At 43.2% G+C, this 26,390-nt stretch overlaps 1 protein-coding gene across 5 annotated transcripts; it reads right to left on the bottom strand.

Annotated features, from left to right (window-relative positions):
• Positions 1-229: 229 nt before the first annotated feature.
• Positions 230-25,795, bottom strand: PLEKHS1 (pleckstrin homology domain containing S1). 5 transcript variants are annotated; one of them, XM_066239689.1, is made up of 14 exons: positions 25,518-25,795; positions 24,254-24,341; positions 24,017-24,063; positions 16,702-16,790; positions 16,483-16,589; positions 15,862-15,996; positions 13,178-13,253; positions 12,191-12,313; positions 10,287-10,409; positions 7,457-7,569; positions 6,809-7,015; positions 4,977-5,078; positions 3,633-3,768; positions 230-1,569 (listed from the first exon to the last, which is right to left on the bottom strand). In XM_066239689.1, exons 3-14 carry the CDS (start codon positions 24,042-24,044, stop codon positions 1,390-1,392), a joined length of 1,419 nt encoding a protein of 472 aa, XP_066095786.1. In that variant the 5' UTR covers positions 24,045-24,063; positions 24,254-24,341; positions 25,518-25,795; the 3' UTR covers positions 230-1,389. The 5 variants fall into 5 exon arrangements, with proteins under 5 accessions (XP_066095786.1, XP_066095788.1, XP_066095787.1 ...); XM_066239691.1 differs by having other exon boundaries at positions 12,191-12,310; XM_066239690.1 differs by having other exon boundaries at positions 24,254-24,321.
• Positions 25,796-26,390: the final 595 nt, after the last annotated feature.

Genomic DNA, 26,390 nt, shown 5'->3' with positions numbered 1-26,390 from the left:
ATTTCTAGAAGTAGAAAGAGAAGTTCAATGTACATATATCAAATCAGTATGTTGTATGACTTAAAGTAATACAATGTTAAATGTCAATTCCATCTCAATAAAACTGGGGGGGGGGTCTTAATTCCAATCTAGTTTAAAAAAGAAAAAAAAAAGAAACAGTAAGTCTAATAGAGCATATAAATGAAAAACATTAATACTTTCTGCACTATCCGGGTAACAGAACATGAAACTGTATTTGAATGTCTCCTCTATGTGCTGAAGGTCTTTGCAAATCTAAATCCAAATCCAAAGTGAGGATCAGGGAAGCCGTTTCTCGGAGCTGGTTTTGGATTCTTGGTTCCGCCACTAAACAGTGAAGAAACTGGGAGCCACGGAGGAAGTATATCGTCCCACATTTGAAGCCTTGATTTCGTCCCACACAAAATCACAGCATGGTGAAATACACAAGGTGTGCCAAAGTAGGTTTGTGACAGTTTATTCTTGTATTGTTATTTATTAATTATCACATTATTTTCCATCTGAACAACTATAAACCTGCATTTGCCCACCCCTGTATTTTCTGAAGCCCCTTTTTGCTCTAACATTCCTGGATCGGGCTAGTCCCGAGTTCCCTTGCCTTTCTTTTCCTATGTAGGAAAAAGGATTGGACTCTCCTGGCCTTCCAGGGTTAATTAGTTAATGCATTAATTAGCTAAGACCTTCCAAACATAGAAGTGCTAAGCAGTTCTGTATCACTTAGAGAGCAAGCAGATCTTTGCTGGCTATGACCTAACAAAGCTTTAACTCCTAGAATAGTTACAGGGTCTTTAAAGGGGCCAGATGATTACTGAATCCAAGGGCCGCTCTGTCTCAGTGTTCTGTTTACTTTTATTTATTTATTTTTCTTTTCTTCTTGATTGTTTTGTTCTTTGTATATGTGTGTTGTCCTTCGTCCCAGCATTCTGGACCATGGGCATGACAAGTAGCAGGAAGATGTCTGGGAAGGCTGATTTGGTATCACATCTCTCTCGGGACTCCTGCCTTCCTGGAATGAGTATTTCCAACCGTCCATTCCCAAACAAAGAAGGGACTGTGTGGCTCATGACCTCACAGGACACACAGCGCATCTTTGATGAGGGAATTACCCAACCTCTGTCCGTGGTGTTTGGAACAAAGTCTGAGATCAGGCCTTATATTTCCACTGTGTTCCATAGTCATTATCCCACTTGGCCGTCTTCACGTCCCTGATGCAGCAGCCAGTCAGGGAATAATTACCCCCATTGTTAAGATGCAGGTGTGGAAATTCAGAGAGGTGTGCTGGCTCACCTCGTATCAATGCTACAGCATTAAGTGGCAGACCCCCTACAGGGCCCGGGTCCCATCCTCAGCCCTTCACTGGGTCCCAGCATGTTACTCTCCAGTTCTTTTCTGCTGACTCTTTTTAATGGCTGGACTCCTCTTCAGTATCCTCCCCAGTTCAGACTTATCCAGTTGGACAGGTACAACACCTTGGTATTTTAAGGGACACATACAGCCGATAGCATGGAATTTCTCTGAGTTCAGGATCCGGCCAATGGTGAGTTTCACTTTCTAAAACACAAGAAAGAAAGAAAAACTTCGATGACTAAAGATTCTCCTCCGGGTGGTTTGTTCTCAGTCTGTCCTCATGGCCACCCTTGGACGGTGGTTTTTTTTTTTTTGTTTTTTTTTTTTTGTTGTTTGTTTTTTTTTTTTTTTTGTTTGTTTTGTTTTTTGTTTTTTTTTTTTCTTTCATTTTTCTGAAGCTGGAAACAGGGAGAGACAGTCAGACAGACTCCCGCATGCGCCCGACCGGGATCCACCCGGCACGCCCACTAGGGGCGACGCTCTGCCCACCAGGGGGCGATGCTCTGCCCATCCTGGGCGTCGCCATGTTGCGACCAGAGCCACTCTAGCGCCTGGGGCAGAGGCCACAGAGCCATCCCCAGCGCCTGGGCCATCTTTGCTCCAATGGAGCCTTGGCTGCAGGAGGGGACGAGAGAGACAGAGAGGAAAGCGCGGCGGAGGGGTGGAGAAGCAAATGGGCGCTTCTCCTGTGTGCCCTGGCCGGGAATCGAACCCGGGTCCTCCGCACGCTAGGCAGACGCTCTACCGCTGAGCCAACCGGCCAGGGCCTGGACGGTGGTTTTGAAGAAAGTCCTGAGATGAACTCTACCCTCTGGGCAGAGGCAGCCAGGACGGCTTGCATAGTCAGGTGGAAGGTGGCATTTTATTCTCTGGCATCCAGTGGCCGGAGCTTTTAGGGCAGATTCCAAATGGCATCCATGGTGTCCAGTGGGCCCATTTGAACCAAGAACTACAAAGCCTCTGGATACTAGAGAACTGAAATGAGACCACCAGACAGAAACAGATCCTGGCAAGACAGGGAGAAAATCGTGTATCTTCTGCAAAATCTAGCTTCTTGTCCCCTCCATTTAAAACCTCACATTTTCTCCTCTCATGTCTTTGCCCATCCCGACCCCCACCCCCCCTTGAGTCCATTCGAGGACATAGAATAAATCTGCTTGGTTCAGGTGCTGAAAACAAGGGCAGGTCCACACTGGAAAGAACAAGGTCTTCCCTCTTAGCTCTTTTTGAAGAAACAACTCATTGGCTTAAAATTTCTGCAAACCACTGCACAGGACTATCTCTCAAATTTCTTCCAGCTCTGACAGTTTATGATTATATGTCATAAACTTATCTCTTCCACCTCACACAATAACCTTGTTGGTTAGCCAAACGGTATGACCCCTATTATCTAAATGGAAAACCAGTAAGGACGAGTGAGTTATCAAAGATACATTACTAATCAGTGGGTGAACAAGGACTCATTCTTTTATTCATTCACGCACTGACAATCTCTATGCTGTATTCTGGATGCTGTACTAGGTCCTAGGGCTACAAAAATGGCCTCAGCCTGGGTCAATGAGCTCAAGATCAGGCATCTGAGGTGCTAGTTACTGCACAGCGTGTGCCCTGAGATATGGACAGAGGGCGCGGCAGCATACGGGAAGAATGGGTAAACTATCTGAGGGAGGCCAGAAAAGGTGCCCCACAGAAGAGGACACTGGACTGGGGTTCAGAAGAATAAGGTAGGCGTTTGTGCGGTGGCAAAGAGCTTTCAGGGGCCCAGCCCAACAATCCGGGAACTGTCTTTCCGCTGCCAAAGACCCACCCTGGGGCCAGGTGGTCCATAACCTCTTCTGAACCTTTTGAGAAGTTACCAAACAATGCTCTGACCCAAAGATCTGGGCCTCGGCTCTGAAGCAAAGAGGCGGGTTCTGGCCTGGGAGCAGCTCCAAGAAAAGGCTTTTAGCCTGGGCGTCGCTGACCGCAGTTACCGCTGAGTCACCTGCATGGGAGGGGACGCAGCCTCTCCCCTGTGCTCAGTCTGCCTGCCCCTTTTCTCCTGCGGATCAGGAGGCTTTTGAGAAGCCTGGGTTGTTCACTAACATGATTATCTGGGTGATGAAAACAATCCTTCTGCACTCCCACGCCCACCATTCCTGACTTATTCTTTATGTTAAAATGGATATTAAGTCCTTTCTTAAAAATTCAAAGATGCGGAAGGAGGAAGCATGTTGGAAGAAGGGGGTGGGGCCAAAGGGGGGGCCGCCAAGGTCAACAGGGCTTACCTCCTTCTGGATAGACCGGCTGAGAAACAAGGAGACCTCTTCCAGGTTGTGGGGCTTCAGGTCATTCACGGCCAAAACGTGATCTCCGTGAAAAAATAAGCATCCCAGGCGCGGGGGGCCTTCCCACTGAGCCACACTGCAGGGGGAACACAGTGTCCGGCACAAGCGTGAGACCACGCTCCCTGGTGGTTCAGGGGCACGGATGGGGACGCGGATGGGGCCCCTCGCTCTATGCTGTTGTTCCCACCACTAGTTCTTTAGCTGTTGCTGTACCACATCTGCAGTACTTGAACTCCTTAATCTGTCTGGAATATTCTTTCTTCTTCACCACCGTGGGAGCCTGACCCTTCTTCCAACGCATCTAAAAAGCCCTCCTCCTTTTCACTTGCCTGGCTTTAATGAATCACTCCTCCCCCACTCCGGTTCCTATGGCACTGTGTGCGAACGCTGCACCCATTGGCGTTTAAATAAAATGCGTCTAATACATCCTTGCTTATGTGGCTGTCTTTATTTTACCAGAAGTATGGGGCTGTCTTTATGAAAAATGTTTATAACCCCATAACTCCAAGTAAACAGAAGGTGCTCAATAAGTATTTACTGAAAGTGAACACATAACAATTATACAATAACTAGCTAATGAACAAATAAATTAATGGGAAAGCCTGGGTACAGAAAAGTCCATGGGTTTAGACAAGCTAATTATTGAGCTTGAGCTTGTGGGACATGTGGAAAACAACGCCAGGCTGTGGTTCCTCCTTATAGAACTAAGGCAACTGGTATGAAACATCTATTGTACATCAAAGGGCTTTCTTCCCTTGTAAAAATGTAATCATCGAGATGAATTACAAAGTCTTTAAGAGAATTAGCATCAAGTAAACAGAGATTGCTTCCGAGAACATTCTCAGTCATAGAGTCTGTTGTGTTTGCCCCTGACCAGCAGGTTTTTAGCTGGTATCTAGAAGTCTAGACCCTGGTGTGTCTTTTCCTTTTAGATCTTAGATTCTTGTTGGCTCCACTAACTTGATTCATTCACAAATACTCATTGCTCATTGATTGAGACAATTCCTTTGGATCACACATGTTCCATTCCCCTTTTTCTCACCCTGAAGAAACCAGAAATTGTCTCCTTCCTGGACTTTTGGGTCCTCCTGTAGCCACCCTCCTCCTGGCTGACTCTCCCACACAATGATATTCTATTTCTGCCTCAAAGACTTGCTACAGGAGCAGAAGAACAGTCCACGCTCTCCGGTTAGCTTTGCCACCTACAATGTTTCAGGGTATAATTGTTGTCTTTATATGTTCCAACCCAGTTTATAATCAATAACCCTCAGGTCTCTGACCTACCATATTCGTCCTGCAGCTTCTATGAGTGCCAAATAATTGGTGATGTCATAAGGAGAAAGGAACACATTCAGTTTCTCCACGTGGCTTTCATCGGGAATGTTACTGTGAGATAAAACATTTGTAGAAGTCAAATCAGGCAACTGTCTCTGGCTCTCCACTGGACTTTCTGGGTCAACTCTGGCCTCTTACACGTGAGACGACATTTTACAGTTAAAGATCATCCAAAACATTTGGAGAAGAAAATGAATTGAAGTGACTGAAAAGAATCCACTGATGCCCTCCCGCACCCCTCCAAGGCTGTGGCAATGGATGGGAGACCATGAGAAGGGAGAAAAAAAATGGACTAAATTGGTCATGTCATTGTCCACAGCAGGGCAGTTTCCTCATTTCTCTGCTGGAAATGATCCCCTAGACCAGGGGTAGTCAACCTTTTTATACCTACTGCCCACTTTTGTATCTATGTTAGTAGTAAGATTTTCTAACCGCTCACCGGTTCCACAGTAATGGTGATTTATAAAGTAGGGAAGTAACTTTACTTTATAAAATTTATAAAGCAGAGTTACAGCAAGTTAAAGCATATAATAATAATAATTACCAAGTACTTTATGTTGGATTTTTGCTAAGTTTGGCAGAATAAATCTTTTTTTTTTTTGTATTTTTCTGAAGCTGGAAACGGGGAGAGACAGTCAGACAGACTCCTGCATGCGCCCGACCGGGATCCACCTGGCATGCCCACCAGGGGCGACGCTCTGCCCACCAGGGGGTGATGCTCTGCCCCTCCAGGGCGTCGCTCTGCCGCTACCAGAGCCACTCTAGTGCCTGGGGCAGAGGCCAAGGAGCCATCCCCAGTGCCCGGGCCATCTTTGCTCCAATGGAGCCTTGGCTGCGGGAGGGGAAGAGAGAGACAGAGAGGAAGGAGAGGGGGAGGGGTGGAGAAGCAGATGGATGCTTCTTCTGTGGGCTTTGGCCGGGAATCGAACCTGGGACTTCTGCACGCCAGGCCGACGCTCTACCACTGAGCCAACCGGCCAGGGGAGAATAAATCTTTATAAAACAACTTACTATAGTTAAATCTATCTTTTTATTTATACTTTGGTTGCTCCGCTATAGCCCACCATCAAAGCTGGAACGCCCACTAGTGGGCGGTAGGGACCAGATTGACCACCACTGCCCTAGACAGGGGTCGGCAAACTTGTTAGTCAACAGAGCCAAACATCAACAGTACAACGATTGAAATTTCTTTTGGGAGCCAAATTTTTTAAACTTAAACTATATAGGTAGGTACATTTCTTATCGAAGTAGCGCCCGCGTGTGGTCTTTTGTGGAAGAGCCACATTCAAGGGGTCAAAGAGCCGCAAGTGGCTCGCGAGCCGTAGTTTGCCGACCAGGGCCCTAGAAGAAGGCACTGGAAAGAGTTAAAATTGAGAACAATCTTGTCAAATGCTCTTGGGACCACTTAACTCCTATATGTCCTCCTCCTCCCAGTCTAGAACAAACCTCTTGTGATTTGATTGCCCATAATTTTAACAGTAAAAACTGGGTGACATGCTCCCCAGATCAGTATGTTCCAGGAACTGAAATACTAGCCAAGGCAGATTAAAAAAAGAAAACAAAACATTTGAAAATGTCCCCCACTGCCCAGGGGACTGCTTTGCTTCCAGCTTTGTTACTCACTGTGCTTGGCCACCACACCAGTGAGTAGGGAAGCTGGTCAGATTCTTGGCTGACTTTGAGATTTCTTTTAGGAACCACTTTAAAATTTGAATTCTAAGTAACAAAGAACACCTGCCTTGCTGAAAGGGCCCACAGAGTTTGAGAAATTGGAACGTTACTTGATTAATATAGACAACTGCACAACAGTTAGTGAGGATGACGCCCTTTTGTCATTTGGGGTCCGGGCTTCCGTTTCGGCAGGTGACAGGCAAGAGCTGCTTCTGGAGCCTGGTTCTTGTAGGGGGAGCCCCCCGTCCTGGGTCTCTGGAAGGGTCTGGGGTTCCTCTTTGCTATCAGTAGACTCATCGGTTGTCTCTTGGAAAACACTAGAGTAGAAAAAGTGAACACAAGCCCTTTTTAAGCATGTCTACTTACAACTCTCTGATTTAGACACCGAATAGGCATGTCCAACCATCACAATCACAGTCACAGGTGGACTACAACCCAACAAACTTCCCACTGACAGGTGAACATGATGTCAAAACCAAGTTTTGCACTGGGAAGGCTGGGAGATGGACATGAAAATGTGGGAGACATAAATGCAAAACAGAAAATAACACCCTCAGGAGACAGAAAAATGGCCGAGGGTGTCATTAATGGCTTTCTGTGGGGAGAGACACCAATTGCACCCTTTCTTGTGTTGAGATTACCGAACAATATGTAGAATTTGGTCTATGTCAATTTTTTTGTGTTAATATTTCAAGAGTAGTTTTCTGGAACAGGATATTAGTTAAAAGTAATTTTTAAAATATGGCAGTTTTACTCACCAGGATTTCATTGACATGTAATGACGCTCACGTCTCTTGGAGGCCTGGTCTGGATGACCAGGTTCAATGGATTCACCAGATTCAGAGTCATTGGCAGCAATAATATTATCCAGCTACAGACAAGAGGAATACATGTAAGGATGCAAGCCTACTGATGAGCCAGGTATCCTTACATGAGGGCCCTGGGCCCTGGAACAGCGAGTGCACCCACCCCTGGATGGACAGAAGGACTGGTCTAGCAAAGCTCCTGGCAGACTCAGAGTCTGTTTCCTTCTCCTGGATCCTCACGCTCCTGATGCCAGTGTTTTATTGAGCTAAATTGCTATTTATTTTTCTCTTTTATTAGTAGGCACTTAGGGACGTGAATTCTTTTTCCCAACCAGTGCTACTGTGAAGACGTGTCCCCTGGCTGGGTCAAAGATTCAGATACAATGCAGAGCTGGCCTCAGGCTGCTAAGTCCACAGATGACCCCAGTTATTTCAGAAGGCAGCAAAGGGTTTTAGAAAATACTGCCCTGGACAGGTTCTCAGCAAGTCCCTTAGGACTAAGACAGTCCTTTGGGGCAATGGTTGCTCAATACCCTAAGGGCTTTCCATTGCCTACCTTACACATTAAGCATCAACTCGTAATTGGAACAGTTCACCCCAGTCAAGCCAGTCTTCCCATTACACCCCTACAAACTGGTGCTCTTCTAGTGCCCGGTTTCACGCAGTTTCCTTTACCACGAATGCCGCTTTTCTCTTCTGCCCAATGAAGCTGTGCTCAGGCCCAGCTAAGATGCTGTAGCCCCTCCCGATCACCTTGGCCAGTGTCAATCTCTCCCTTCTCTGGCCTTCCACTGCGCAGTTTTGTACTTAATTTTTAAGTGGTTTTTTAGCTTCCATCTCTGGGTAAATATGTGAAGAAACCCAAAATACTAGTTTGAAAGAATACACTCACTCTCTATGTTCATTGCAGCATTAATTACAATAGCCAATATAGAGAAGCCCATCAGTAGACGAGTAGCTAAAAGGTTGTATACATGCACACAGTGGAATACTATTTGACCATAAAAGAATGAAATCTTACCATTTGTGACAGCATGGAAGGGCCTAGAGGGTATTATGCTCAGTGAAATAAATCAGCCAGAGAAAAACAAATACCATATGATTTCACGTATATGTGGAATCTAAAGAATGAAATGAACAAACAAAATAGAAAAGACTCATAGATACAGAGAACAGACTGATGGTTGCCAGAGGGGAGGGGGGATAAGAAGGCTGGGTGTGAAAGGTGAAGGTCAAGAAGTACAAATTAGTAGTTACAGGACAGTCACAGGGATGCAGCATGAGGAATACGGTCACTAATGTGGTGACTGTATGTGGTGCTTGGAATATTGGGGAGACCACTTTGTAAAGCATGTGGGTTTCTAGTCAGTATGTTATACACCTGAAACTAATACAAAATAGTCTGTTAAGTTGAATGCAAACTGTAATAGAAAAAAAGGGTCTTTTAGCTCTGTTTTTATCTGCTTTACTATATTTTGCATCCCACAAAATACCTAGCCTGTGCAGGGCACATAACTAATGCTCAGTACCACTGACTAGTTGGTTGGACTGGACTGTCATAAAAAATTAGTTGCCATCACCGTGTCCTAGGGAACCCTCCCATAAAAATATTGTGGTGAGAAAAGGATCCTGTGGTCCCCCGAACTTGGGAGATGCTGTGTGTTGTATCCGATTTGGATATTTATAATGCATCACTGCATACTAAAGGCTCCAAGAATTCTGCAGTTAAGCAGCTTGTTTAACTAACTTGAACTTGGTGTTTCTGGAACTAATTTGATCCCAAAATGCTTGTTTTATGTGAACACCTGTCACCATCTTGTAGAAAACTCCCAGTCTGGAAAATGCTGAATGCTCCCCTTTCTCTAATTTTGTCTCCCACCTTCCATTTTCATTCTCTGCGATCATCCACCACAAATATAAGCTCTGGGTTCATAGGAAATTAATTTGGGTTTTGCAACTTCCCATCTCAGAGGCCACCACTGCCTGTGCTGACTTCATACAGAATGAAGTCAACTTGGCATTAAGACCCAATCACGGTCTGGGGTTTTTTGTGTGTGTCATATTGTCCATGACACCATTCACTCACTCTAGGGTACAGCCCACCTGAGCTATTTGCTATATGCTTATCAAAGGGTATTTTGTCTCTAAAGCCTTCCCTGACTCCAGTGGAGAGAGAAAAATCTCTGTTTTTTTCTGTTGGTTCCAGAGCTCTTTGCTCATACCTCTTGGGTAGCATTATCATGTGATAACTGGTGCAGCTGTGAGCTCTGAGGGCAGAAGATACAGTTCCATGCCTAGTATAGTAAGTAGTACCATTCTAGCACCCAGAGGGCACTCCGTAGGGGCTTCCAATGGATCAATAGACTGGTTGATACACACTACACAATTTATCACCCAAGGACCTGTGTTCATATGATTGTTTCTGCCCAGAATGCAGAAAGACTCCCCAAGTTAATTCCCCAAGTCCCAGTTTTGCCTATCAAGTAAAATCATAAGTCATCTCCCTGGAACTTCCCCGATCTTCTGTCTGGAAGTCAGCTCCCCTGACTCCCACCCGTGTGCACTCTGGGCATTTTGTGAACATCTTTCTTCAGTGTGGAGCCCTTTCAGTCTTGTATCATGGTTGGTTCCTATTCAAATGTCATCATTGAGCACATCACCTGTGTCTGATCACTGATTCAGTGTTCCAATGAACCGGCCCAATGCCTCAGAAACAGTTCATGGCAGGGGCTCAGCAAGTATTTGTAGAAGGAATAGATGATTAACAAGTGGAAGGGGTTACCTCTAAAAGAATACTTTGAGGACTAAGATAATGACTCTCTTCTTCTGTGCCTTGAGCGGTTTCTGGAAAAAGACGTGGTAGATGACTTTGTCTGAGTCCTGGAGAACTTTTTTCCATTAAATGCTGAATAAAGAGATGAAGACAGAATTAATGCCTTTTCATTTTCTTTGCAAGAGACAGAATTAAACCATATGTTCTCCGGGAAAGCCATAATAGATTAATTGGGTGGGGAAGATCAGAGGGTCTTTCAAGGTTACAACCAAAATCCCACACAACATGAAGTTGCCTCTTGAGTCTGAGTCACCCCTGATAATGTGAAAATATAAGCTCATCTCTCAGGCTTTCCTCTACCACTGGGACCTGTAAGTCAGAACAAGTAGTTCTCCCCAGTGGGTGGTATCCAAGTCACTAAGCTCCACTAAAGTCCCCCACCCCCATTTTTTTTTCTAGTTTTTGCCAAGTCCATCTGAGAAGGTAATTATTAGCCCAGAGTTAAAGTATCACAACTTTTCTCTTCCTGCTCAATATTTTTCCTTTGTGCTCTGCTCACAAGTTCTAGTGTTTTCATAGCAATGTGACTTTGTAGCGTTGATCATGTGACAGTATGAATTATAGGCTTCAGGGTGACCTAGGTTCAACCAATTACTGTCTGCCCTCCCCACGATACAAGATATCTATTAAAGTAGCTGCTTTGTGAGGCACGAAAATAGTACAATTTCATTCTTCTAAGAACAATGCCTTAGAACAGTGGGTTTTGAAAGGACCTGAATGTTCTCTAGGTAGGAAGTCCTAGAAAGAAAGTGATTTAAAAAACACAGATACATTTAAGTTGTGTCCATTTCTCCAGCTCCAAGTTTTTTATGGAGCTGGATCAGGCTGAGTTGGGGATGAAGAAGGGATCTAATTTATTTTCAACAACAACAACAAATCCCAACAAGATGGAGGTATTGCTAGCTGGAGCTGATGGAAAAGTCTCTGGATTGGAGTCCCTAGTGTAAAAGGCAAGACAACCAATGACATCTTTGGGGAGGAGGGGGTCTGATGAGTGACGAGCAAGAGGCAATTACTGAAAAGGGTGAGTCTCCCCAGCCCTGTTTCCTGTCACCTTTCCCACACACACCCTGTCAGGGCTTGGCTTGGTGAGTTTGACAAGCTATAAAAAGCTTTTAAAATAGTTGGAGAACTTCCAACTAGATAAAACCAGGAAGCTATGCCATCGTAAGAAGTGCCTGGTACCCAGGGAGAAGGGAATGTCCATGGTTACATCTCTAAGGGACAAAATAGTATTTATGGCAGAAGAAAAAGATAATCCATTTGGTAATAAGAGCCAAAGGTGGAAAGATTACAAATCCAAGAGAACTGAGACTACAGTTACAAATCACTTTTAAGGGGCAGATGTATTTTTTTTCTTCAAATTCATTTCATTAGAAATGAAGATGAAATTACACACACACACATGAGAAGCAAGGCTGATCTGCATAAATGAGGGAAATTAGTAAAAATTCTGATTTTGCTTGAGGAGTACAGATGATATGGCAGGAAATCAACTGGTGTTTTGGCAATTTTTTTTTTACAGAGATAATCTGTTCCGTGTGTGAAAGGAGGAAAAGGTTACCAGCCAGCCTTCTGTTTAGCTGAGGGGGTGGGGTGGATCCTCCCGACATGCCCAGGTGGATATGGAGGAGCATCCAGAATGGATGAATCCATTTAGAGGTGGGTAGGGCAAGCAGTAGGCTCACATGTGGTACGGCCACTAGGCTAGGTATAGGATAAACCCTGGGGCTAAGAATCATTCTTAGGGTGGGCTGGGTTTGAGGAAGGTGTCAAATACATTGGAGGGACATTTGAAGCATCAGTTGACTCCCAGGCATGCATCCTGAGAGAGACGAGGCGAGTCTGATTACCATGTCGGGGAGAGTAGTACTTCTTGGTGAGGTGGGGCTGACAGTCTCCCACGAGCTGGAAGAACCGAGGCGAGAGCTTGGGTCTGAAAGGAAGCTTATATCGTCCCATGAGAATTTCGCCTGCTTATGAGAAAGCAACACTGGGATCAGGACATGAATGAACTCCTGTCGGAATGAAGCAACAGCCTCTTCCCCGGGCTCCCTGCCTCTGGTCTTTCACCACTGACATGAATGCTGCTGGCCAGAGTTCTCTCTGAGACACGAGGAGATCCTGTCTCCCCCATTTCCAAATCCCTGAGGACTCTCAGCATGGCCTTCAGAAATGCCTTCCACTGAGCTGTCCAACCCTGTGGCTCCCTGCAGCCACCCCTTTGTTCTAATAACTAGAGTCAACTTGTTTTCCTTTCCTCCTTGGCTTCTGCTCTTGTTGGAAGCAGAGAACAACCGAGAAAACGTGGAAACAACACCTGGAGGCCAAAGTTTCATTTATAAGGGTCTTTTCCTTCAAAAGCACTTGTGTGAATTAGCAAAGGTTCTTAGGAAGTAAACGAAAAACTTAAAGTCACTAGCCTTTCCATCAGAGAGCCATGCTATTAAAAATGCAAAATAAATGAAAAGCATTTTTATAGAAACTGCTCTAGACTTAGTCATTCCAAAGGTAGCTGTTATGTACCTTGAATAACAATGATGAAAAATACTGCAGCTTCAGCTGCCGTTAAAAAAAAAAAAAAAGCCACAGTTAATTTTCACTTCTCCCACCTCCATAATGAAAACCTGAAGTATCTCTCTTTTAGCTCTCTTGCAAAACACAAAAGTATTTTTTCCCCGTTGTTAATCATAAAAATAATAAGGATGTACATTTTCTCACTTATATTTTTTTTCTTGTATTAATGTCAGTTGCTAAGGAGGAAAAAAAAAATCTGCCATTGTTTCCTGGTGAAAGGGGGCTGTGTTCAGGTGCCCTGGTATTGTGTGAGTGACAGTCACCTCTGTATTCCAGCGTGCTGCTTCAATGTCCCGGCAAAATGATGACATGAGTGAGACCCAGTCTTTAATCTTCTCCCTGTGGATAGGAATAAACTTTCAGCTGGCATGTGGCAACAATAGCGCCTTCGCTCCTTTTGAACCAGAGAAGGGTTCTTTTATTCAGGTTGGGACAGGAGTGGGAGCAGGGAGCGGGGAAATGAGGATTTTTTTCTAAGTAGCTTCAATGACCTCCTGGCTCCTTGCCTCTCCCACACTCCCACGCTAGAATGAACCCTCCTGCCACCTCAGTGAGGAGAGCGCAGAGACATGGGAAGAAAAGTAGAAAACAACAGCGCTGCTCGCAGGGTTCGGGGGCTTTGGCACTGATTTCTTTTGTGTTGCTGAGCCAGCCCTGTAACCTGTAGACACCATTTATGTGTTGCTATCCAGGTGCGCCTCCCTTCCGGGACTGTGTGTTTATGGAGATGGGCTGGGGAAAGTTTACAGCAATCACCTGTTCTTTTCTGTTGATGCTCATGAGAGTTTTTTTTTTTTCTCTGAAGCTGTAAACGGGGAGAGACAGTCAGACAGACTCCCGCATGCGCCCGACCGGGATCCGCCCGGCACGCCCACCAGGGGTGACGCTCTGCTGCGACCAGAGCCACTCTAGCGCCTGGGGCAGAGGCCAAGGAGCCATCCCCAGCGCCCGGGCCATCTTTGCTCCAATGGAGCCTCGGCTGCAGGAGGGGAAGAGAGAGACAGAGAGGAAGGAGGGGGGGGGTGTGGAGAAGCAGATGGGCACTTCTCCTATGTGCCCTGGCCGGGAATCGAACCCGGGTCCCCCGCACGCCAGGCCAACGCTCTACCGCTGAGCCAACCGGCCAGGGCTGATGCTCATGAGAATTTAAAAGAAAGCTTTTTAAAGCCTCTGGGTCCACCTGAAAGAGATCAAGGTTCTTCATACTTTGGCTTTAGCACTCGCTGCCTCCTCCGTGCAGCTTCCTCCCCTGACTTTGGCCGCTGCTCTGTCAAACAGATAATCATCTATGGAGAATCCACTAGGCACCTTCTTAGAACTGAGGACTCCTTCAGGGATGAGCACAGCCCCCCCCCCCCACTCCTCACACAGGTAGCTCATACTGATGTTTGCCTATTGGTTTCTTTTACTGGTACACATCTGGTGTAACAGATGGTGACTGTTATAGGTTATTGTGTTCCCCCACCCCCCACCCTGCACAGAATTCATAATTTGAAGTTCCAATTCCTAGGACCTCAGATTGTCACCTTATTTGGAAATTGGGTCAGGTTGTCACAGATGTAATTATTTAAGAAGAGAACATCTGAAGTATGGTGGTATCCTAACCATTTGGTATCCAAAATGACTAGTGTCCTTATAAAAAAGGGGAAATTGAGCCTGACCGGTGGTGGCACAGTGGATATAGCATTGACGCAGAACACTGAGGTCGTAGGTTCGAAGCCCCAAGGTCTCTGGCTCTCAGTGTGGGCTTGTCAGCATGGGGTTGCTGGCTTGAACTGGGGGTGGGGGTGGGGGATCGTCCGCATGATCCCAATTCTCACTAGCTTGAGCCCAAAGGTCACTGGCATGAAAAACCCAAGGTCGCTGGCTTGAGCAAGGGGATGCTGGCTTGCTAGGGTCAAGGCACATACGAGAAACAATGAAAAACTAAAGTGAAAGCAACTACAAGTTGAAGCTTCTCACCCTCTCTTCTTTCCTGTCTGCCTCTCAATAAATAATAATAATAATAATAATAATAATAACATGACAAATAAAGGGAAACTGAACACTGAGGCATGCTCACAGGGAGAATGCCACGTGAGGACTGAAGTTTATGCTGCTACAAGCCAAGGAGCTACCAGCAGTTAGGAGAGAGGCCCAGACCAGGTCTTCCCTAGGGTTTTCAGAGTGAGCATGGTCCTGCGGCTGCTTGATTTCGGACTCAGACTCCAGAACAGTGAAATGATACTTTTGTGTTGTTCTAAGCCAGGAGTCCCCAAACTTTTTACACAGGGGGCCAGTTCACTGTCCCTCAGACCGTTGGAGGACCAGACTATAAAAAAACCTATGAACAAATCCCTATGCACACTGCACATATCTTATTTTAAAGTAAGAAAACAAAACGGGAACAAATACAGTATTTAAAATAAAGAACAAGTAAATTTAAATCAACAAACTGACCAGTATTTCAATGGGAACTATGGGCCTGCTTTTGGCTAATGAGATGGTCAACGTCCGGTTCCATATTTGTCACTGCTAGTTGTAACAAGTGATATGACACGCTTCCGGAGCCGTGATGTGTGTGACCCATGTCACCGGAAGTAGTACTGTACGTGAGCGACGCCACGCTTTGCGGCGCCACCACATACAGTACTCCAGGAGCACAGGATGCATCCTCTCACTGACCACCAATGAAAGAGGTGCCCCTTCCAGAAGTGCGGACGGGGCCGCATGCAGTCCGCAGGCCGTAGTTTGGGGACCCCTGTTCTAAGCCATGCAGGGTGTGGTGCCTTGTTATGGCTGCCCTAGGAAATGAACAGTGACTATTCAAGGTATTTTAACAAATAATGAAGACGGCCAAGATGGGGTTTAAGAGTGTGACCTGAGGTTTCTGTTCTAAGCATGTTTATTGTTTCAAAATGTTTCTGTTTGTTTTGCACTCAAGACACTGCATTATCTTAGCACTCACCTGTCATCGCCAATGAGGTAGTAGTCTCTGGCAGTGGTTCTGATGGACATCACCTCCTCTGGGCGGCATTTAAACATCTTCTGTACAGACTGCATTTTTTCGTGGCTGCTTATGCCAACTTCTACACTGGCACTTCTGTTAGAAAGAGCCATAAGGTACGAAACAGTTGCAAACACAAAATGAGGAAGAAAACTGGTCCATCAAATACTTTGTTTAGCACAAAACTCAATTCAAAAATCGCTATTTCAGTTGGATGCTTGATTCTACAAATTCTGTTTTCTAATGTTTTGTACATAATTCCTTCAAGGCAAAAAAAAAGTCTAAATATTTATAAAATCTATCTTGGCTTAATGAAATGATCCTTTGCTCTCTCGTCTATAAATTAAGTGAATCAAAGTCTTTTGTAACTAAATTCTTATTAATCATTTACCAACTAGAATATACAATATGAAATAATTATTTAATGCTTTTGTATTCAAATGTTCCCCATTTTAGCTTCTTTTCAGCAACAGATATTATAAGCATGGAGCCCTGGCTTCTTTCACTAATGATTTACATTTCAATTTGCACGCAACACATTTGTGGTGGTTGGTATAAACTCTTTCTCAATTGGATACATACTGATCAATTTTAATGAAACCTCGGGGGTGATGGTCTTTGTAATAGGAAAGCCGAAAGGCCTTTTCCTCACTCCTGGATAGAACAAAAAACCGCTTTTTCCAAGAGGTCTGCAAAAGGAAACCATTTGGCATCTCAGTTAAATCTCAGAGAAAGAGAAAGGATTTAAAAACTGCTCAGGAGGCTGGTGGGAGGCCTGTTAAAATCCTACTGAATACTTACTACTGAGGAGAAAAGCTGAGGAGGTGGTGATTTAATAAAGTAATCTTGTTTGCAGACTTTATTTTCATAATTAGATGTAAATTGTTTACCTAATAAGAGAAAGGTGAACAGAACTCAGTTTGTTCCCTGTAAATTTCTGAAAAGAACTGCCTCAGTTGGAAAACACTGTTTACTTCTGGAAAAGTCTTCAGGTTATTCAGTGATGTATGACTTAGCAATCCCTCTACTGGATATATACCCCCAAAGCTCAGAAACATTGATACGTAAAGACACATGTAGTCCCGTGTTCATTGCAGCATTGTTCACAGTGGCCAAGACGTGGAAACAACCAAAAAGCCCTTCAATAGATGACTGGATAAAGATGTGGCACATATACACTATGGGATACTACTCAGCCATAAGAAATGATGATATTGGATCATTTACAACAAAATGGTTGGATCTTGATAACATTATACGGAGTGAAATAAGTAAATCAGAAAAAACCAAGAACTGCATGATTCCATACATAGGTTGGACATAAAGATGAGACTAAGAGACATGGACAAGAGTGTGGTGGTTATGGGGCGGAGGGCGGGGGGAGGAGGAGAGGGAGGGAGAGGGGAAAAGGAGGGGGAGGGGCACAAAGAAAACTAGATAGAAGATGATGGAGGACAATCTGATTTTGGGTGATGGGTATGCAACATAACTGAATGACAGGATAACCTGGACATGTTTTTTTTGAACATATGTACCCTGATTTATTGATGTCACCCCATTAAAATTAATAAAAATTTATATAAAAAACAAACAAACAGACCAAACATCTATAATTGGCCAGGAAAACAAAAGACCTAAAGATGAAGTACATTATTTGTGATTCTTAGTCACCCACAGTGGGGACCTTCATCCAGACAGCATGTGGAAGCACCTTGTTCCAGCTCACACGTGTTGTGTTCTCTGTTTCGGAAGCACTTTGCTGGCTCTCTAGATGTTAGAAAAGTTCGTCACCAGCCACAGGAACACGATAATTCTGCCTGGCCCTCTGGCTTAGCAAACAAAAAGCCAAACCGCTTGCTATAAAAAAACAAGGTGGTGATTGAAGTGGTTGCAGGGATTTCCAAAATAATAAATGCTTCTTTGTAAGTGTGGAAATAATCACAGTTTTGATCTTTTTACATTTTCCAAAACAGCTGCAAGAAATATAAACTACTTTCATTATTTAGAACACACAAGTGTTGTTAAAATAAACTATTAAAAACAACATTTGCAAACGAGTTTGGTTTTGCTTTCCCATCCAGACGATAGGTGTTTATTCTTGGTTTTGCAAAAGGCAGCCTTGATTAAAGAGTTAGACCTCTTTATCCACAAAAACAGGGTTAGGTGACATAGCTGTGTGACCATCCTGCTAGGGTTCAGTTAATTCTTGGGCAAATGTCCTCATCTGTCTGCTCTCCCCTCCATCTGCAGGAATTCTATCTGCTCGCCCCAAAGCCCCCCAAGCAAAGAAAAAAGAAAAAAAAAAAACCAGAAGGAAACAATATAACAGGTTTCAGCTCCTTTCATAGTTGTGTGACCTTGGAAAAATTCATAGATTTAGTTACTGAACAGATGTTTATAGAGCACCTTGACTCTCTACATTTACCTCAATTTCCTCATCTGTAGCCTTGACTTGATAAATTTGTGGTGAGGATTGAAGAAGCTCATGCATGGAAACTGCTCTATATGGGGCTTGGCATGCCTCAGGGCGCACTAAAGAGTAGCTATTATTAAAAATAGAGGAAACTTGAACCTTTATCATTTGCAGAATAAGCCAGTCTTCAATCTGCCTGTGATAGAGGTACTACTCTTTGGTGCTGTTAAACTTAGAGGGTGGAATAAATACTGATATTTTTGAAAATTTGGTCTTAGAAATCTCTAATAACATTCTATAGACTTAGCAGATTTTTAAAATTGACAAAGCTGATTATAAAAGTTATATGAAAATGCTAAGTATTTAGAATAGCCAAAATAACTCTGAAAAAAGTCAAAGTTAGAACACTAACAGTACCTGATTTCAAGAACTATTATAAGGCTATATAGACAATCTAAACAACATGGCATAAAGACTGACAAATATATCAGTGGAACAAAATAGATATTATGGGAATAAGCCCATGCATAGACAGACAACTAATTTTTGACAAAGATACATAGGCCATGCAATGGAGAAAGGATAGCCATTTCAATAAATGGCGCTTGAACAACTGGATATCCATGTGCAAAAAATAAACATGGATCTACAGCTATAGATTCAATGACATTCCTGCTGAAATCTCAATGACAGTTTTGCAGAAATGGACAAGCCTAACCTCAAGTTCACATAGAATTGCAAGGGGCTCTGAAAAGCCAAAACAATCTAGAAAAAGAACAAAATTAGAATACTCACACTGTAGTACAAAACTACAGTGATCAGAAGAATATGGTACTAGTACACAGCCTGATGACATAGAATCGAGAGCCCAGAAATAAACCCATATATCAGTGGCTGACTTTCAATAAGGACACCAAGGTCATTCATTGAGGAAAGACTAGTCCCTTCAACAAATAGCGCTTGGACAACTGAGTATCCATGTGCAAAAGAATAGAGTTGGAGCCCTGTATAACACTATAGAAAAAAATTAACTTAAAAGTGAATCAATGCCCTTAATAAAAGAGCTAAAACCATAAAACTAGTAGAAAACAGAGGGGTAAATTGTGATGACTCTGGACTTGTCAATGGATTCTTAGATATGACATCAAACATGGATACTAAAAGAAACAATGTGTAAATTGGACTTCACCAAATTTTAAAACTTTTGTGCACCAATATCAAGAAAGTGAAAACACAACCTATATAATGGGAGAAAATATTTACAAATTATATATCTAATAAGAATAAGATTTTAGTACTCAGAATATATAAAGAACTCTTACAATGAAATAACAGAAAAACAAACAACCCAATTGAAAAATGGGCAAAGGGCTTGAATAGATCTTTTTCCAAAGAAGTTATATCAAAGGTCAATAAGCATATGAAAAGTTGAGCAACAGCAGCAGTCATTAGGGAAATGCTGATCAAAATCACTGTGAGAGGCTACTTCATGTCCATTAGGATGGGTACAGGTAAAAAAAAATGGAAAATAACAAGTATTGATGAAGATGTTAAGAAATTAAAACCCTCATATACTTCTGGTAGAATGTGAAAAAAATTTTGGTGGTTCTTCAAAGTCAAACATAGAATTATGATAGGATCCTTCAATTCCAATCCTAGATATAGACCTCAAAGAACTGAAAACATATATTCAAACAAGTATATGTACACACAGGTTCACAGTAACACTGTTCACAATAGCCAAAAGGTAGAAACATCTCAAATGTCCATTAGCAGGTGAATAGATAAACAAATTGTGGTCTATACATACAATGGAATATGGAATATTATTCAGTCATCAAAAAGGAATGAAGTAGTGATACATGCTACAACATGGATGAACTTCAAAAATACTATGCTTAGTAAAAGAACCAATCACATATTATATGGTTTCATTTATATAAAATACCTAGAATAGGTCAATCCATACAGATAGAATATAGATTGTTGGTTGATGGAGGCTGGGGGCAGGGAATGTGGAAGGGGGAAACTGCTTATTGGGTAAGGGCTTTTACTCTGGAGTGATGGTAGTGTTTGGAGTTGGTTAGAAATGATAATTGCACAACACTGTAAATGTATAATATTATAAGCCCCTAAATCAGGCATGGCCAACATACGGCCCACAGGCAGGATGAGTTTATGTGGCACACGATTAAGTTTTTAATATTCTCCACTACTTTAAAATCTCAGCTACTCAGAAGCAGAAGCATTTTTGATTACTGGAAATCGAGATATTTAAGAAGATAGTGATACATGAAAAAGAATTCCACATGCGACTAATCTAGGGTTAACTTCCAATAATTGGTCGAATGGATTTGCGATACTTCTTTATTTAAAAAAAAAATTCCATTATAAAGATTTACAACTTTTGTACTCGTCTGTACTCAGTATGAACTGTTTGACGTTTAGCGGCGATGTGAAACCCACATTCTTTTAGGCGTAGTTTGCCAGTGCGCACCCAAGGTCAAACAATTCGTTATTTTTGTGGTCAAGTGTGCTGAATCAAGTGGCATTGTAGCATAGACAATAGCTGCAGTTGATAACTGAAAACATGTCCAGGCTGTTTATAAAACGAAATAATTGTTTTATTTGCAATATAACCCTTTCAAGCTCATTTTATTAATTAAATATTGTTTCAATTGATTGTGATACAGTTTGGATATTTATACGGTATATAATTATATTTTTATTAAAATAATATTGTATATTAAATTTTTTCACTCATTTACATTTATTCATAACTTACATAATAATTTTTTTTTTTGTATTTTGTATTTTTCTGAAGCTGGAAACGGGGAGAGACAGTCAGGCAGACTCCCGCATATGCCCCACCGGGATTCACCCGGCACGCCCACCAGGGGCGAAGCTCTGCCCACCAGGGGGCGATGCTCTGCCCCTCTAGCGCCTGGGACAGAGGCCAAGGAGCCATCCCCAGCGCCCGGGCCATCTTTGCTCCAATGGAGCCTCGTCTGCGGGAGGGGAAGAGAGAGACAGAGAGGAAGGAGAGGGGGAGGGGTGGAGAAGCAGATAGGTGCTTCTCCTGTGTGCCCTGGCTGGGAATCGAACCTGGGACTTCTGCACGCCAGGCCGATGCTCTACCACTGAGCCAACTGGCCAGGGCTACATAATAAAATTTTGTTTACTTAAATGAATCGTTTTTTGTATTTAACATTTTTTCATTTTAATATTTTGTCCAGTCCGTGAAAAAAATTTTCTTTCTAATTTGGCCTGGGACAAAAACGGTTGGCCACGCCTGCCCTAAATTGTTCACTTTAAAATGCTTAATCTTATTTTTCCTTAGTTTTTTTCCCCCTAAAAAAAGCTTAAGAACTACTATACTCTTATGTAAAAGAATATATGACTATACAAAACTTTCCATGAATATTCATAGCAGCTTTATTTGAAAAAGCCAAAGACTAGAAGCCACCCAGATGTTCATCAACAGGTAAATGAATTCACAAGTCACATTCATAACATGGACTACTACTCAGAGATAAGAAGGAATGAACTCTTGACACATGCAAAAACATAGATGACTCTCAAAAGAATTATACTGAGTGAAAGAAGCTAGACAAAAAGTGTGCATAATGTGTGATTCTATTTATATAAAAGTATATAAAAGGCGAAGTAATTTATGGACAAGAAGCAAGATTGGTGGTTGTCTGGGGAGGTGTGGGCACATGAAAGGGGGGAAGGGAAGGGAAGTGAAAGAAAACGTGTGGGGCCGGTGGGTAGGTTGTGTTTTCAGTTCTTTGAGGTCTATATCTAGGATTGGAATTGAGGGATCCTATCGTAATTCTATGTTTGACTTTGAAGAACCACCAAAATTTTTTTCACATTCTACCAGAAGTGTATGAGGGTTTTAATTTCTTCATGTCCTCATCAATACTTGTTATTTTCCAGTTTTTTGACCTGTACCCATCCTAATGGACATGAAGTAGCCTCTTATAGTGATTTTGTTGGTGGTTTTACAGGTGCCAACATATGTCAATTTATCAAATGGTAGACTATAAGCGTGTCAGCTTACCGTATACCAATTATACCTCGATAATGGTTTTTTTCTTAAATTAAACAAACAAATCTGGAAAAGAAAGTTAAATATCTTCTTATCACACCTAGTCATTCTACGCCTAGTTAAAAGGATGTATAATTTTAGAAAAAAAATTATACACACAAGTTTATACCAGCTTCCTTTGTAACAGGCAAAGATTGGTAGCAGCAAGTGAATAAGTCAACAAATTGAGGCATGTCCACATACAACTATTCGGCAAAATACTCTCCCATCCAAAAAGGGACAAATTATTGACACAGGCAACCACATGGATGAATCTCAGAAGAACTATGCTGAGTGCAAGTAGCCAGAAAAAAATAAAGAGTGCATTGAGTGTGATTCCATCTGTATAAAACTCTAGGAAATATAAATGAACTTAGAGCGACAGAAAGCAGAGCGACAAGTCTTGGGTGCTGGAGGGACTGGCCACACGCAGGCACAAGAAAACTTTCCGAAGTGCTGCCTGTGTTCCCTGTCGTGGCTGTGGTGCTTTTTTTCATATACTCGTGGAAAAACTTATCAAACTGTTCACTTGAAATGTGTGCAGTTTATTGTATGTAAATTATACCTCCAATAAAGCCGCTTCAGAAATATGACCAATGTAAAATGCAAACCTTATCACACCACTCTGTGCTCAATGGCTGTATGAGGTCAAGGTCTGGCCCAATATGGTGCAACATTTCTGTAGCCTCACCCTCTGCTCTCTCCTGGCCTGCCTTACAGCTGCAGTCCGCTCCCAACGCATCCTGCCTCTAACCCGGCCACGGTCTTGGCTCATTCTATCCTTCCTGCTGGGATGCGCTCTCTGTTCCCATCTATTTTAAAAGGCTACACATCCTTTAGTGCCCAGCTAAAATGCCTCCTCCCTCAATCTTCTCTCGATGCCCACAGCTACGTGAATGCTTGTTCTCTTCCAGACTCACATAGCACTATCATGAGTCCCAACACAGCGATGTGCACGTGTTTATTGTAACGTCCCAACCAGTTACAAACTCCCTGAGAACCGTGACTCTAACTGGTTAATCTGTATGTGCTCTGCAGCAGGAAGCATGGTGATTTATGAATGATAGGTCCTCTGAATAGATACTTTAAAATATTTTGAATTGAATTTTTCAGAGCATTTGATTTCTACATTACTTTGTTCTAAATTCAGCTCTCCTAAACCACGCACCTGCAATAATCTATGTAAATATGAGTGTTAGAACAATACACTGTATGTTACCCCCACAATAAGCCCTGATAACAATTTAGGCAGTTCTTCCAAGTGAGAAATTTCATATAAGTCTTAAGGAAATTTTCCCCAGTCTTCTCTCTGGGCTATAGTTTGTTTTTAGTATCATTTCTGAGCAACAAAGGAACATGAAACAAATGGAACAGATCAGCCCATAAAAATGAGAAAGTGCCAAGTTTCTAGGCAGGTGAGCTCTTAAAACAGAATGAACTGAATCCAATAGCTTCTGCTACTACATTCTCCCAACCAAGAATCCTTGTCCCAGAATGCCACCTGCTATTCCTACTAAATCCATATTCTGTATCCTGGTTAGGTTGATGGGACTTAAGTCACTATTTTCAAGAAAAAGATTTTTCCTTCTGAGAGTATGCCCCTTGGGTACCTGGGCTCTTCTGAGGTTTGAATTCCATTGTGGCTGGCTGTTCTCACCTGGCAAAAGGAAGGATTAAGAGTGGTTAGTCCCCAAACAATAGTGTGCCTCTTTCGTTAGCCCCTTGACCAGCAAGTATTAGGATGGTGCTCAGGCATGTGGATGAGATGAGTGATCTGCCTTCCCCCCCAACCCCCCCCAGGGCTGGTGGTAGTCATGGCAACAAGGATATGTCCTAGCAGGGCTCACCTGTGGCAGTTCTGTGGAGGTGTTGCTAAGATGGCTGAAGGAGCAGCTTCCCTGGACTTTGTCAGCTCCTGCTCTAACAAAAAAACCCCTGAAGGAAGTGACACAGGGCAGGACAGATAAGACCAGGGCAAAGGCTGGGTGCCATGGAGCAAGCACTGCTGAGAAAGCATTTCTGGTTAAGAGCAAGCCCAGCCCAAGACAAGCCCTAGTTTGGGCCAGGAACTCACTTTGTCCAGAGGGAACTGAAGAGCCAGACCAAGGCATTCTACATTGCTTCAGCCGCCTGAGTGGCTCGTTCCCAAGGCTGCCTGACTCTGGGGACGGAGGCAGACAGGGTGGAACTGGCCCTGAGTCTCCCCGTTCACAATGCCATATCCTTACGGGGCCCAAGAGAAGGGGAATCCCAAAGGGTAAAGGGCCTCGGGACAGGTGAGGTCTTTCGAACAAGAGTGTATCGGAGACCAATTGACCTTGAATTAAGAAAACTCTCACAGTAGAAGGAAGCACACGGAAGAGGACAGTGCCAGGACAGTCCCAGGAAAATAGGAGGTGGCCCAGGGACTTTTACCATCCATGGGCATACTGTCATTTCTCCTTCCCTGTTTCCCTTTTCCTTCTGTATAAACTCATTATTTTCTCCTAAGGCATGAATGACTCATAGCAATTCCTTAATCATACACATTTATATATTTATATATATATTATATATAAATGCTGATATAAGCAAACTCATCTATCTGAAATTTCCTTAGATTTATATATATGTTATATATATAATTTATATATATATCACTTAACAATACTATAAAGCTTACACTATTTTTACAGTGATACAATAACCATTTTATAGATAATGGCACTTCCCAGAGAGATTAAGCATTTGTCTTTGATCACATAACTAAGAAGAGAGTCAGAATTCTAACTGGAGAGCTGGTGTCTGAACCATTTTCTGTTCCTCCTATCTAAGAAAGAAAAATTATTTCAGAGCTCTGCTTGTATTGCCTGTCATTCCCTCTGGACAAAACAGCCTTTCGGATTTGGCTCTTCGATCTCATCCAGGAGGATCTACCCACTTTCGCTGTTGCCTAACCTGGTCATTGGAATGTCCCCTGGGATCTGAAGAGTGTGTTATCAAGAGTTTCCCTTTGACTGTACAGCCCACGAAGGTTTTGAGGAAAGAGCCCATGCCAGCAATTGCACTCAATTACACTGCCAGATCACCATGGCCCTGAGAACCCACACCAATCACATCAACGGTACTTACTGGAAGCCGGGAGGTCACTGGTTCGTTCTCAGCAGAGTACCCTCTCCCTGGGTTTCCTGAAGGCACCGCTGCTCACTCTGTGCTGCATATACCAGGTGAGAATGAAAGTACAAGCTCTGCTTGACATGTCACCCAACAGGAAGTTCCCCAACTTCTAAGCTTAGGGCAAATTTTACTCTCGCCCCAAGTTGAAATGGAAGCTGGGAGCCCAGGGGAAGTCCCGGGGCTTCCAGTCATCTTGTGGCTTGGCACAGAAATGCCTGTGGCCTTCCAGCTGTCTAGCACACACACACACACACACACACACACACACACACACACACACACACGGAAATATATTTTAAAAAAATTCCTACCAGACTTTGGACCATAGTCACAATGATGTATTGAGAACAGTGTCAGCCCAATCTTGGCCTCCTGCAGTGACTACCATTGAAGCAATTCCCTTGCTTGACACACATTCATATCGTCTCAACGTCCTCCTGAGGGTGGTAGAAAGGAGTCCTTTGTGCTCGGTAAGGAAACAGAAGCCTGGCTTCCCTAGCATATTTGTACATCCCAACAAGCTCCAGGGAGATGTATTTATTTATCCGCAATGAAGCTGTCGTCAACAAGGTGACGCCAGGAACGTAGTCCTGCATGGCCGCCCAACAATCCTGAGAGAGAAGCAAGCTCACGTGAATGGCCGCTCTCAGACCTGCTCGGTGGCCCCCGGCCTCCATAGGGCCTTCGGTGTATTTTCATTTATATTAAAGATTTTTAGGGGGAAAGAGGAAGTGGCTAATAAATTTTATCTTCTTTGATCGCCTTTAGAAATGACCATACAACATTTTAATCTTTTTCTTTCGTGGTGTAGCTGGGTTTGAACCAGCT

This window comes from Saccopteryx bilineata, chromosome 7 (genome assembly GCF_036850765.1).
Source record: "Saccopteryx bilineata isolate mSacBil1 chromosome 7, mSacBil1_pri_phased_curated, whole genome shotgun sequence".
Taxonomy (NCBI): Eukaryota; Metazoa; Chordata; class Mammalia; order Chiroptera; family Emballonuridae; genus Saccopteryx; species Saccopteryx bilineata.
The sequence above is the reverse complement of the archived record's forward strand: the minus strand, read 5'-3'. Positions and strand labels throughout refer to the sequence as shown.